The sequence below is a fragment of the Schistocerca serialis genome, chromosome 2, assembly GCF_023864345.2.
Source record: "Schistocerca serialis cubense isolate TAMUIC-IGC-003099 chromosome 2, iqSchSeri2.2, whole genome shotgun sequence".
In the NCBI taxonomy this organism is placed as follows: Eukaryota; Metazoa; Arthropoda; class Insecta; order Orthoptera; family Acrididae; genus Schistocerca; species Schistocerca serialis.
Window position 1 is genome coordinate 321,861,604 of NC_064639.1, and position 14,182 is coordinate 321,875,785.

Consider the following 14,182-nt stretch of genomic DNA (forward strand, 5'->3'; position numbering starts at 1 on the left):
TACGAAACTGTGTAACCTATGTACCACCCACTGATAGCACTCAACAGCATACCATCCGCGCACCAACGAGCTGGTCGAATGCTGGCACCAGATCATCAAGGCCACTCCGATATGCCAATATGAATCATGGACTGAGGCCCATCTGTTGGTGTTGCTGCAAATACACACAGCCTACAAAGAGTATCTTTGCACCTCCCTTGTGGAACTCTTCTATGGTGAACCTTTATCCCTCCCTGCCAATTATGTCGCTCAAAGAAGGGGACACAAAGAGAGTGAAAGTTCAATGGCAGACAATGTGACATATGTGGCATTAAAATGAATAGAGGAACAATCATTAAGAAGGCACAAATCATGGACCACAAGAAATTGGTTGATGAGGAGCCCCAGACGAGACAAGGAAGTACTTTTCCACAAAGAGTGATGGGCATTCAACTCCATAAGGAGGAGGAAGGGAGGGAGGGAGGGGGGGGGGGGGAGTTCTGGAAGGAGGGCAGCAGATGAAGGTGGCGTGTCAGGGGAGAGAGAGACTGCAAACTGTGACTGCGGTGGACCTGGACAGCAATTACTTCCAATGTGGTATGAAGTGTGATCATTGTACTAACAATATCCATATGGACCAACGTGCAAACACCACCGAAAGCCCTCAATGGGCCAATCTGGTTCCAACAAAGCACGGGACCCACAGTGAGCACCAGTAAAATGCGATTCCTGGAGAATGATACAAGCTGTCAAGTAAAAGGCAATAAGGGACTGCACCTCTGGGAGGTCATGGTAGTATCCATTACAGTTGTATTAAATAAGCAAAGAATGGGTAACCAAATGGGAAGCCAATGGACTGGAGCCAGTCTCACCACAGATTGTCATCCAACAGTGTGACATCGATTAATACGAGGTCAGACTCAGGTTTCGAGGGGTGGGGATGGCACCTCCAGGGGAACCGGGGGAGGGGGGGAGGGGTCGTCTTTGTTCTGAACTTATGTTTTTTCTTCTTCTCCTTCACAGGTTGAGGAGGGTAGGGCATGGAGAGCAGGCTAGTGTGAAGGCCAGAAAAGAAATAGACTGTGTGTACCATGGTCGAGTTACAATAGTTGGCCTCTGGTCTAGATATGCTGGAGGGAGGGATCCCTGGAGGGAGGGATCCCAGGAGGGAGCTCCATCACCAGCAGGTGCCAAAAAAGGGGGACACTTCTTTGGCCAGGGAAGGGGAGCTGCATCCAGAAGGGATGGTGCGGGAACTGCAGGAGAGGGAAGAGGAGAGGAGGATGGGACTGAGGTAAGGAAGGGGGAGAGGGAGGAAAAGACATGACAGAGGCAAAAGTAGAAGTCATCAACACAGGATGAAGTTCGTCATATTTTATGATGAGCATCAGTGTAAGATAAACTGATCAAGGGACTTATACTCTTGTATCTTTTTTACTTTCTTATAAGCCAGGCAATCTGTAGGGCGTACAGGGTGACAGTCATAAAAACTAACACATGAGTGGTGGTACACAGGAGCTCCCCTGATGGAGTGGGCATCCACATTCACTACATAGAGAATCCACTGTACATCAGGAAGACATGCCCAAAACGCAAGCACCGAAAGCATCTCGTGGGTGGTAGGAGGTACAGCTTCACGTAACACCGATAACACATAACCTTGGCCTCAAAAGTCAAATAAAGGCGTTGGTATCAGTGTGATTGTTCTTATGACCTTTCTGCATATGCCATACAAAATGAATGCCCCTTTGTTCCAGAATGGCCCAGAGTTCCTCATCAGCTTCAAGGATGAGGTCCCTATGAAAAATTACCCCCTAAACCATATCCAAAGATTGGGGACATCTAATGGATACCTGGATATTGCTAAGATGATCACAAGCACAAAGGGCTGCACATTGGGCGGCAAAAGAAGTTTTAATCAACAGGGAACCTAACCACATCTCTCTGAGAAACTCCACTTTGCCAAACTTGTTTACAACATTTTCCACAAAAAAGAATGGCTTTGTGGCAGTTAATGTGTCCCCATCCATGCTAGTACAGACCAGGTAGCGAGAACAGTGTTTCACTACAAGCCAGCAAGCCTTGCCCTCCTCCCAGGAAGGAAAGGCTGTAGTGTCATAAAAAGCAGTATTCAATAATCTGTTACCAACCAAAGAGATGGCCGTAGAAGAACAGCTACATTTTTGGAGCTTGATACGTTTCATACGCAAAGCATGTGCTCTGATACCAACCACAACAATCAGGGACTCATCCCATGGGCACCACCCAGCCACAGCAAGGTCAGTTTGGCATGGCTGCCATTGCTAGGGTTCCACTGCTCCCGAATAACAAGCAACCACTCCTAGGCATACATGGGGAGGCAACAGCTCTGGTATCAGAAGTGTTACCCCTGTGTTGTCAGCAGGCTGAGATAGATGGGTTCATAACAGCCCCATCACATGGACTGGCTACACGTGCTGGTGACCTAGCAGAATAGAGGGGGGGCTACAGCAGAGAAGGAAGGGTGAAGGATAGGCTAGAGGAATCCACGCAACAGACACTAGGGAGGTAGTTCTTCCCCAAATTGCTCACACTATGGAGAGAAAATTTAGAAGTGGAGATCAAACCCCAAAAGAGTACCAAAAACACCAAAAAGGAAGGATGAAAAAGAAAGGCGAGGGGAACAAAACCACAAGGAATATAGGATACCAGGTGCGTAGCCAGATCAACATATGTAAGAACACCGAGAGATGGGAGGGAGGAAGCAGCGGGGAAGGACGGGGAGGGACAGGCACAGGGAAGGAAGTGCACTAGGTAGAAAAGAATGGGCCGCAATAACTTGAGGCCCTGTGAGCACCATGTACAAACTCACAAAAGAACCGTGAGCCACCCTGGGGGGTTAGAACAGTAGGGAACTAAAAGAAATTAATTAATAAACCAAAAGTACTGGAAACCTGGCAGATGTTTTTCTTTAAAGCTCCTTCTTTCTATGTTCAAATTCAGCCAACATTCGCACTCATGCTCTTACATGGTCTCTTTTAACTTCACAAATTTAAGAAGAAAATTTTAAAAAGTTTAATTTTTCTACTTAATTTTTTTTCTAATTTGGAAAGCTATAAATGCTAACTTCCTTGCTATCTTACCAGATATAACTGACATAATTATAAAAAACACCCTCCCTGCTCCTTCTATCTGTATTATGTAAATATGTATTACCAAAAATTTAAAAATTGCATTTTTACTAGTTTTTACAAATTATTTACTAGAAAACCCCCATTAGAAAACTTATGAAAATTGCACAATATATTGTTTGGTTAATGTGTTAGTAGTTACTACAATCAAAGTGGGCAACATTTTTCTGTGTAAAGTGTTAGAAATTTTCTACATTCTGCTATTTTGCATCACTGAATTTCTAGTGTACAATATGTGTGTTGGCATCACTGTTTCCAGCTCTCTTCTGTTTATAGCAAATGAGTGAGAACTTCCACATGAATCATTCTGCACAGAATTTGTGTTTGGTTTAAACTTTTTCTTAGATACAGTGTCAGTGAAGACATACAGTTGCGAAAGGGTGAGGTGTGTGGACTGTGAAAAAAGACAAGAAGGTGGTGTTCAAGAAAAATGAAAAATGCTTCACAATTGTTGGAAATCTATCAAACGTATTGCAGAAATATCTTTGTCCTCAGCTAACAGTGTTACCATCAAATCCATTCTGCAGGAAATGCTATATTTGCTACAATAAGAAATTTAGTGATAACCCACCTGAATGATCACCATCACTGGAATGTGAAACTGAAGAAGACAGTGCAGATGTTTATGTTCCTTGGTACAAAGTAGTTGATGTGTTGAATGTTAACATTTCTGTTGTAGCCCTTAAATGCCCAGGCAAGATAATAAGCACAAGAATAAAATGGTATGTACAAAGAAAAGTTGAAGAACTTTAAATAAGTTTTACGCAACCAACATCTTCAAAACATTGTGAAGTGTATAATGTAGATGCACTTGACACAGAGCCTGAAGATAGCGAAGTGTTCACCCAATGTGATGTGTGGTTTCATTCCTAAACACTCCTATCTCGGCACCCACCTATACGGAGATGGTACAGTTACTGACAAGAATATCAGATAGCTATTCAAAGCAGCAGATACACAAATACATACCCACTTCCTCACATTATTTAATGTCAAAAGCTCATAAAATAAAGAATGAAAAGGCATTTTGGCATACCCAGATTCCTACTGTTGGCATCCATTACAAGATGATATGCTTAACGTTGCTCTGGAATATTACCTAAGTGATGACAAAGATTGCAGCAGAAAAACTCCTAATCAGGCTGATGTTCTCTCTGTTAGTCAAAATTTTGAAAAATTTAAAAAGGTAAAAAGATATATTACAAGATCAGTAAGAGAAGCCTATCTTCTAATGGTAAAGGAGAAACCAAATTTAAAAATTGGTCCCACAAAATTCTACTCCTTACGACCAAAACAGGTAAAATGCCAGCCAGTGAAGGAAGTATTTACTATACTAATTTGAAACTTCTTTGTTTCATCATAACTAGGGTCACAAGGAAGAAGTACACAGTGATGGACCCGATGATTTTGTGTGTATGTCAAGAGCCAGAAAACAAATTTTGGTTGCAGGAGTGTACAGTGTGTCCTGGCACTGAAGGGATGACTGTCTAAGCATTACACCTTCAGGATATTGACCATCATGTAACCAACACATTGTGGGAGATAGGAGAGGTGATGGAAAAAAAGAGTGGCACTAAGGAAGTTCATTACAGAGGTTAGGCATTGGGTCATGAAAGGTGTATCTCGCCATCATATCGGGAGACCACAGCAGAAGTAAAATCAGCCACAGCTATGAATACTGACATTAGTTCTTCATTTCTACTTTGCTGAGAACCAGTTTATTGCTTTGCAGAATGAAGTTCAAAGTTACCTCTGACACACTTCATTAGTGTCAATATTAATATTTGTTGCTCACTTCCTTGGAACACCATATTGTTTTGCTGCTGTCAGTAATGACCTCATTCATTACAGTGCACATGTATGCTATGCCATCAGTATGATAATTAATGACATAGCATATAGAGGTCATACATTTCCTAATCATGCTTACTTGAGAGATGGTGCAGCATCTCATTTTGAAAACTGCTTTCCGTTTTATGAGTTTGGAAAACAATGTACAGGAATTAAGACAAAAGAAATTGATATTTTCAGCAATAGGTCATGAAAAAAGTGCATGTGATGGGTAGGAGGTATTTGTAAACATCTTGTAACAAGATTTAATCTCCAGCATGAAGCTATTGATGCTATACGAGATGCTATTGGATTTGTACCGCCCATATCAAAATTACTACAAAACACCAAAATCTCATTTCTAAATGAAAGTACATTATTGGAATTCTGTTTAAAAAATAATAAAATAAAAGAGAGAGAGAGAGAGAGAGAGAGAGAGAGAGAGAGAGAGAGAGAGAGAGAGAAAAGTGGTCTGCTATGAAGCCAATGATAGGAATTCAGTCAAGTCGTCGCTGGGTTACATCCTGGAATGGCACATACATTGCAAAAACAGTTATCGGCAAAATGCGGCCTGTTACTGTGTGTGAAATGCAGAGATCTCAGAGTACTTTAGAAGATTTTGTTGTGAGCAACTTAATTTCTTGTATGTATGACAATCAGTGGTGGTTGGGACAAATAAATATCATGAGCTGCAAGAGGTAACAATCTCCTTTATGACACAGGATGGTCCAGCAAATTCTTTCAAATGTGCAGTTCCCATTTCCCAGGTCCTGCTCTTGTTGGACCATTGTTGTCCATGTGAAAATTCAGGTCAGCTACACAAGTTCAATGAGGAGCAGATGAAAAAACAAATGAACCTTTCTCAACAGTGCAGTGTTACAGTGTAAGCAATTTTAGTTCCTGGAATGTTATAAAGAAGTCAAATCACAACAAAAGACAATAAAAATTCGTGAATAATATCAAAAACAGAAAAATGTATGTACAAAGCTAGTTTCTGTATCTAATTTTTAATTATAAGGCTGTAAAATAATTATTTTCATTACGACATACAAGTTTTGCGTTACATTTAACCAACATCAGCAGTGAATTTAAATTTTTAAGTGTCCTGGCTTTTTTGACCTTGAGAGTGTTAGTTCTAACACAATTTTTTTTTCAAATGCTGCACTGCAAAATATTGCCCACTCTCACTGTACCTTCCATTAGAACAATGACCACTCAACATACCACACAAGTTTTAGAATATTCAGGATGGGGGTTTTTGGAGAAGATAATTTATAAAGAATCAAAAAAAAAAAAAAAAAAAAAAAAAAAAAAAAAAAAAAAAAAAAATCAGAATGTCCATCTTTATTTTGAAATATTTTGATAATTTAAGAAATGCAGGAATTACGGTCATAGGTGACAGAATTACCATTTCTCAAGACAGTTAACATCCTGTGACTGTCCATATTTTCAAAACAGGATTTTGAAGTTTGCTAAAAGTTACAATTTTTTTAGTTTGTTTTCCAAATTAAAGATAAAAAACTCAGAAATGTGTATGTATTAATCACGTCTGATAGTACTGTGAACAAGGTTTTGTTTAAAAATAGTTTCAGATCTCTCCCGCTTCTAGTTTTTATTACAGATTTTCTATTTTCCCTTTCTTCTTGATATTTTTACAAATACTCTCATTTAGAGAGGTCCAAAAAACATTAACAAAAAATCAGAAAATTTTAGTTTTTGAGAGGTGCCTTGTACGTCAACATATATTTTTACAGAAAACTTTGAAATAACTGTGTGACACATTCACTCTTGACCTGTATGATTTGAGATGAAATGGCCTACCCATTGCTAAACTAAGCTAAGAAAAAATACAGTGCACTGCACCAACGTATTATTGTGTAGTAGGCATTGTGAATGCAATACTAATTCCAATGTGCTGCTTGCGCTGTGAGGACGTGGTAGTACCTAAACTGGTGTTCATGTATCTATGAACATTTTCTTGTTCAAAGTTGTCTGACAAGCTGTTACTTACACAAAAAAGAAAAAATGCAATATATTTTTCACAAACTTCGCAGATTTTATGTTTTAGTGGAAAATGATTCAGTCATTAGTTGCTGTTGCACTAACTGCAAACCACATTCTTGCTCTGATGTCACATAGGGAATCTTGAGGTAACTGATAAGGATGTCCATCTCTCTGGAGTCCACTGGCCTGAGAGTTAGAGTAGCCTGATAAATGCAACCCTGTTCCATCAGATCAAATGAAAATTTAAGGGTCAGCCTCTCTGGCAGGCACAAACTACAACAACCAGTTGCAGTACTGAACTGATAAGCTGATGGACTGCCATTACTTTGTAAGGTTTCAGAGGGAATTTGTACACAGCTCTGACAGCAGAAGCTGCTCACACACTAGTCTGAACTGCTAAATGGCACACTGACATTCTCGAAATTGCTTCCAAAGGCTCTGCCAACTCCTTTAGTTTGGTCACACCATCTGCCAGAATTCAAGTATCAGGCCACAGACTATGCAGCAACCAGAGGCAGCGTTTCCATTACTGGTTTCTATACTGTGCTTTCGTCACACAAGAACACCCCGTACTTTTGATCATGGAAAATAATATAAGTTCATAACAAAGCATTGTCTGTTAAGAAAAAATATTGCATTTTGGGTAAAAACACACTTTTTTCTCATGGCAAATAAAATTACAATCTTTCTACAAAATGCACACCTCAACTACTTTACAGATTTTGTACAAATGCATGGTTTCACAGTGGCACACACCTGTAAAATTTTTTCGAGCTTCCAGCCACATCGTGTAGTTAAATGTCCATGAACTTTTGACCAAGAACTCCTTGGCCATTGTTAAGTGATTACTGTTGCGTAATTACTGCTGCCATCCTTAAAGAGCCATGCCATCCTTTGCAATATCATTGGTGCTCACTCCCACGCCATATATGGTAATGTTTTTGTCGCACACCCACGCCAGCTTCAACATTCTGATGGCTGCACGCCACTGATTTTATTAAGAATATTGTCAGAAAGCTTTATCTCTATTGTTTCTTTTATGATACTATCTCAGAAACCATCAGTCCATTTCATAACAGATGTCTCATTGAATGCACTTCGGTGTCAACTTGCCATGGTATGTTCTGTCACCACTGATTTCGGAGGATACTGTAGGTGAGAACACCTCTTGCATTCTACACAGCTCTGTTAAATGGTACACATGGGCTGTCTGACGCAAGACTGTCCACACCCACAAGGTATGTTATACATCCCTAGTGTTCAGAGGCCAACATTCTCTTTCAAGAGCCCCATAAATTTTTGATGGAGTCATGAAGATTGAATCAATTTTATTCCTCTTTAGGAACTGGCTAATCTCTCCTGTTACTAACAGATAGAACAGCAAAAATGCAAGCTTTTCCATATCACTGGCAGTTTCTTCTTACACGTTTTGTGAGGTGGCTTGAGAAATCTGTCAGAAAGTAGTCAGTTTCAGGAAATGCTTCAATTCTTTTGGCAGGTTTTTAGTGTCTGAAACAGCATCCACTCAATGTACCAAGGTCCTCAGAACAGAAACTTTTCTGCAATGGATGGCGATAGCTGGTAGCACGTTGATACCAGTTTGTGTAGGTGGGTTTCCAGTAAACACTGTGGCTGCAATATCCATTTGCCATTCGACACACAAGGACGTCAAAGAATGGCAAGGCACCACCCGTCTACCTCTACTGTGAACTTTGTGTTGTCATGGATGTTATGTGGTCAAGGAATTCTCCCAGCTTTTCACATCCATGAGGCCACATGACGAATGTGTCACTGATGGAACAATAAAAACAACTAGGTTTTGCTGCAGCTGTGTCCCAGGCAATGTCCTCCAAAGTACCCCATGAGGACATTGTCTATAACTGGAGCCAATGGGCTTCCCTTTGCAATGCTGCCAGCCTGGTTAAAATATTCTCCATCACACAAAAAAAGTATGCTTAAATAAATCCACACCAGTTTTGTCAAAGAAATGGGAGAGCAGATCTATGGAGCCTTTAATTGGAATGCACATGATGAACGAGTCCAAATCAAAGCTCACCATTATATACTCTTCTTCATAGCGTAGGTCATTAATTCGGTTGATGAAGTCCCATGATAGTTTTCTGTACATCTCCCCTGCAAGCATCAACAGTATCTTCATGTCATAGTTGGCACTGTTCCATTAAGGCAAAGGAGATTGTGTTCAATTCTTGTGATGTCTGGCGTTAGTAGCTTACACTGTGTAACAATGCAGCTTTCATCTCGCAAATTTGTTCTGCCATTTCACAAAGAACTTGTGAACTTCTAGTTCAACACCATTGTGCAGCAAAACATATTACATGGCAATGAAATAAAGTTAAGTCTCTTCTTAAGTGCCGACATGGCATCTCTATCAATGTTTCTTGTTATCATGTTGAAAATAGTACCACCACTACCCATCACAGTAATTTTCTGTTCCAAGGAACTTGGTACATTGAGCAGAAGTCATTTCAGACACTGAAAGCCAAAGGAACAGAACTACTTACAGACAGTATTAAAGGAAAATAGCTACAGCAAATGAAAGATTTCACAACCCACCTGTACGAAGACACATAAGCAGAAGACCCCAGAAGATAACACAAAAAAAGCTCACATTTTTGTCGTCTGTGACTCAGAAACAAGAAAGCTTAGCCAGTGCCTAAAGAGGCATAAAATCTCTTCAGTCCTTACAACTCAAGCACAAATCTGACAAATTATGGGCCTGTGAAAGATTATGTAGCCTCAGAATGTCAGGGGTGTATAAAATACTGCGTGGGTGTGGATAGTTTTAAATCAAGGAGACTGTGAGTAGCCTTGAAAGGAACCAAGTGGAACACAAGAGGTGTTTCTAGTATCTAAGAAATGAGTAGTGGCAGAACATGCCTTGGAAAGTGGCCACTGGATTGCATGCAATGAGACATCCGTTATTAAATGGACCAATGTTTTCTAGGATAGCATGTCACAAAAGAAGCAACCAGGATGAAATTATCTGATGATACCTTCAACATGAGATGCAGGCCTGCAGCTAAGCACAGCTTGGGACCCGGTCATCAGAATGACGAAGTGGGTATGGCGAACGCACAAACAGAAACAGTAACGTACCTTGCACTGTTGTGATATCAGAGAAGGCAGCGTAGGTATACAGGGTGTTACAAAAAGGTATGGCCAAACTTTCAGGAAACATTCCTCACACACAAATAAAGAAAAGATGTTATGTGGACATGTGCCCGAAAACGCACATTTCCATGTTAGAGCTCATTTTAGTTTCGTCAGTATGTACTGTACTTCCTCGATTCACCGCCACGATTTCATACGGGATACTCTACCTGTGCTGCTAGAACATGTGCCTTTACAAGTACGACACAACACGTGGTTCATGCACGATGGAGCTCCTGCACATTTCAGTCAAAGTGTTCGTACGCTTCTCAACAACAGATTCGGTGACCAATGGATTGGTAGAGGCGGACGAATTCCATGGCCTCCATGCAATCCTGACCTCAACCCTCTTGACTTTCATTTATGGGGGCATTTGAAAGCTCTTGTCTACGCAACCCCGGTACCAAATGTAGAGACTCTTCATGCTCGTATTGTGGACGGCTGTGATACAATACACCATTCTCCAGGGCTGCATCAGGGATTCCATGCGATGGAGGGTGGATGCATGTATCCTCGCTAACGGAGGACATTTTGAACATTTCCTGTAACAAAGTGTTTGAAGTCACGCTGGAACGTCCTGTTGCTGTGTGTTTCCATTCCATGATTAATGTGACTTGAAGAGAAGTAATAAAATGAGCTCTAACATGGAAAGTAAGCGTTTCCGGACACGAGTCCACATAACATATTTTCTTTCTTTGTGTGTGAGGAATGTTTCCTGAAAGTTTGGCCGTACCTTTTTGTAACACCCTGTATAAGGATGGCAGCAACAATCATGTGACAGTCACCAATCGACAAAGGCCGAGGGGCTCTTGGCCAAAAGCTTGTTTACATTTAACGACGTAACACAGCTGGAAGCTCGAGAAAATTTTACTAATTACAGATTCTGTCATAACACTAAGTTTCCTATACACATTCAGTGACTTCACCAACTCTCAACTAAACCATCATCTCTAAACCGACTCTAGACCTATGGCTACACTACAGACCAAGCTTTCACCAGAACCAGGATTTTCTATTTCATGCAAAATTTTTAACGCTAGCTTCAACATCATAACCAAGTGCTAATGTGTGGCAGAAACACATAGGAAGAGTATCACACACAATGAGGGGTACATTTTATTTTTCTGCACACATACAGCATTTGATGAAGAGCTGTCACTGACTTCCCAATACCATCCTCCTATTAAAATGTGATACTGGACCACACAGTCTGAAATCTTGATTGTGATGACAGACTGATCCCTAGTGCAGCCCGAGGTCTAGGTTATGTTGAAAGGTGACAATGTGGTTGTGACTCGGCAAAGCCAACAAATGTGAAAGCCAACTAATGGTTGTGGTAACCTAATATAATGTGCCACATGGAAAAACGCATCACGTGGGGTGGGGGTGACCAAGGGAGCAGGGTGGAAGTCCTATTGGTTGTCTTTCACATGATACGGTGATTCATTACCACCATCCACTAGTTAATGTGTGGAAGTGCAGTGTGTGAACAGCTATTCACTGCTGCTAGTACACACGGTGCAAAGCACCCTTCTCTAGTCATCTGGCTGCAATACAACCTGAATTAGAGCAGTTACTAGGCTTATTCCATTCGACTTTGAAATCCCAATGGTCTTCCAGCAACAACAGAGCTCTCAGCTTCAAGGTGCACGATTTTCATAATGTAATCCTGCTTGACACTGTCTCAGTATTCACACACAGCCAGCTGACCCCAAAAAGCAGGAGTTTGCATTCCTGGATACCAATTTCACTTCCTTCCTTGCATAACTGCTCTGTGTGATAGGTGAGACCATATGAGGAGGCACTTACTGGATAGGAATTCACAAAGTTTTTATTGCTTGAGTACATTGGAAGAAAGAACAGTTTGTATCACTTACCACAAGTATAACTTATTTATTAACTAACGATTATTGGTTGGAGGGGGGGGGGGCTACAAATTACAAATAAATATGTTATTTTTGTTAATATCTACTGAATTATTTCACCATCATCTACCACAACTATGTGGCTGAAGCTTTGGCATTAACAAAACCTTACTGGACCATAAGTACACAAGCATACATTAGACAATATAGTCAGCCTTACTTTGTGGTTTTCCACAGTTAAAAATTGCTACTGTATATACCAAACTTAACAGCAGTTCCATCTAATACCATACAGATATAGACACTCATAATTTTTATTCTTTATCTATTCAGAATGAGGTTACTCTGACATTTGTTTGGTGGAGGTGGGAAGGGGGGGGGGGGGGATGAGCCAGGATACCCAATTTAAAGTTTATTACTATCCACAAATTTGTTCTCTGCAGTTAATTTACTATTTTTAAAAGCTTTTCAGAGTAAATTACCAAGTTTATATCTAGCTGAATAGCCACTGGTTTATCTAACAATATGGCAGACCTAGTTTACAGCTTGAGGACTTAATGGAATGCCCATCCAGATCCATAGGAACCTACATGCAATAATTACTGTGGTTCCCCTGAGCCAGAAATGGCACACCAATGAATGATTCAGCAGCTTGCACACTTAAAGGTCGAAAGATATTTTTTCTTCTCCTTAGGGAGTACATTGCCAAATTCTTAAGATCCTGGAGAGGATACTAAAATTATAACTCACAATGTTTTATTTATTTCCATGTCTTATTCTAGTTCCTAGGACGCGTGCAAACCTCACAGTAAATGAGACTGGCAGCACTAGTTACTCTCAACCTGACATTGGTTTGCATAATCCATAATGGCCAAAGGTGTTTGCCATTAAACATCAACCAAAGAAATGAATGTAGTTTTCAGTAATGATACTTGTTGTTGCTATAATGAATCTTACTGCATTCTTCAATTTCTTCCTTTCACTTTAGTTTCTTCAGAGCATAACCACCAATAAGACACTGTTGCAAAATGAGACAGAATAATAGTCATCTACAGTGGTTAAGGAAACATTCCCTTTCAAATGTTATACTGACTTCAAAGCTTGTGCTGCACAATGGTTCATTCCTGTTTTTTCCTGCCTCTGTCCCATGCCTAAACATGAACTTTGACGGGGGGATTAGACTTTACTACAACTCTATAATAAGAATATTGCAATGTTCATAAAGATATGATAATCAGTTTGAAATCACTTCAAGACGACGCAAGACATCACTGTTTACAAAAAAGCTTCATCAAAAATAATTTTAATACTGCTGTAGACGCTGTGACTACAATAAAAAAATAATGGAAAAGCTTAACTTACTGATATCTGAAAGAGGCAAATCCATTCCACAAATGGAATCGATAAATTCCCACATATATGCCACATTTTCGTCGGCCAAATATTCCGCGACTTCCAGGACAAGGGGAGTTATTTCCCATTTAGCATCTATTAATGTCGTTACCGACTTTGATTTCTTTTCCTTGGCAGTAGTTCCTGCTCCAAGAACAAGGCAGTAAACAAAGGCGGTAAGCGCAACAAAATTCATCTTCCTCCGCCGATGTACTGAATCTGTGAAATAATTTAATTATTAGCACATCACGTAAGCAGCGACACTTCTAAAACCGCAAGGTGATTTCCGTGTGGCACCACAAGCGTAATTTTTATGTTTATTTACGCATGATGACAGTAACCGGTGACACTACAACCTTAGAAATATAAACAAGTCCTTTAGTTGCAACTAACCTCATCAATACCAACTTAATCACGCAACGAATCCTGTTTCGAAACCAAGACAATACAGCCTTTTACTCCAATTCACATATTACACGGACATCTATACCCCCTTCTCAATGACTTCCCAACACACGCACACCGTACCATGCACTTCTGTCTGCTACAGCACTTGCGGCGTTACCAACTGAGAAAAGTCAGTGTTGTGATTTGCAGCCTCGAAATTAGAAGATGGCTAAAATAGCACATTATGACACAGCATTGTCACGTTGGTTAACCTGTTGTATGCATTATCCAATACTGGCTTGCCAAGTTGATATTGCCAACGTAAGCGTCCAGAAACCTAAATGTCTTGCGTTGTGGATGAAAAATCCCCGGAATTTGATGATT

General features: G+C 40.4%; 1 protein-coding gene across 1 annotated transcript in view; it reads right to left on the reverse strand.

The window, feature by feature from the left end:
- Positions 1 to 13,967, reverse strand: part of LOC126457123 (UDP-glucose:glycoprotein glucosyltransferase) — a 135,839-nt gene extending 121,872 nt beyond the window's left edge. The window contains exons 1-2 of the mRNA XM_050093180.1: positions 13,805 to 13,967; positions 13,382 to 13,630 (exon numbers count right to left, since the gene is read on the reverse strand). Of these exons, the coding sequence (XP_049949137.1) occupies positions 13,382 to 13,607 (226 nt within the window). The 5' untranslated portion in view covers positions 13,608 to 13,630; positions 13,805 to 13,967. The remainder of the gene's footprint in view (positions 1 to 13,381; positions 13,631 to 13,804) is intronic.
- Between the last annotated feature and the right edge of the window lie 215 nt (positions 13,968 to 14,182).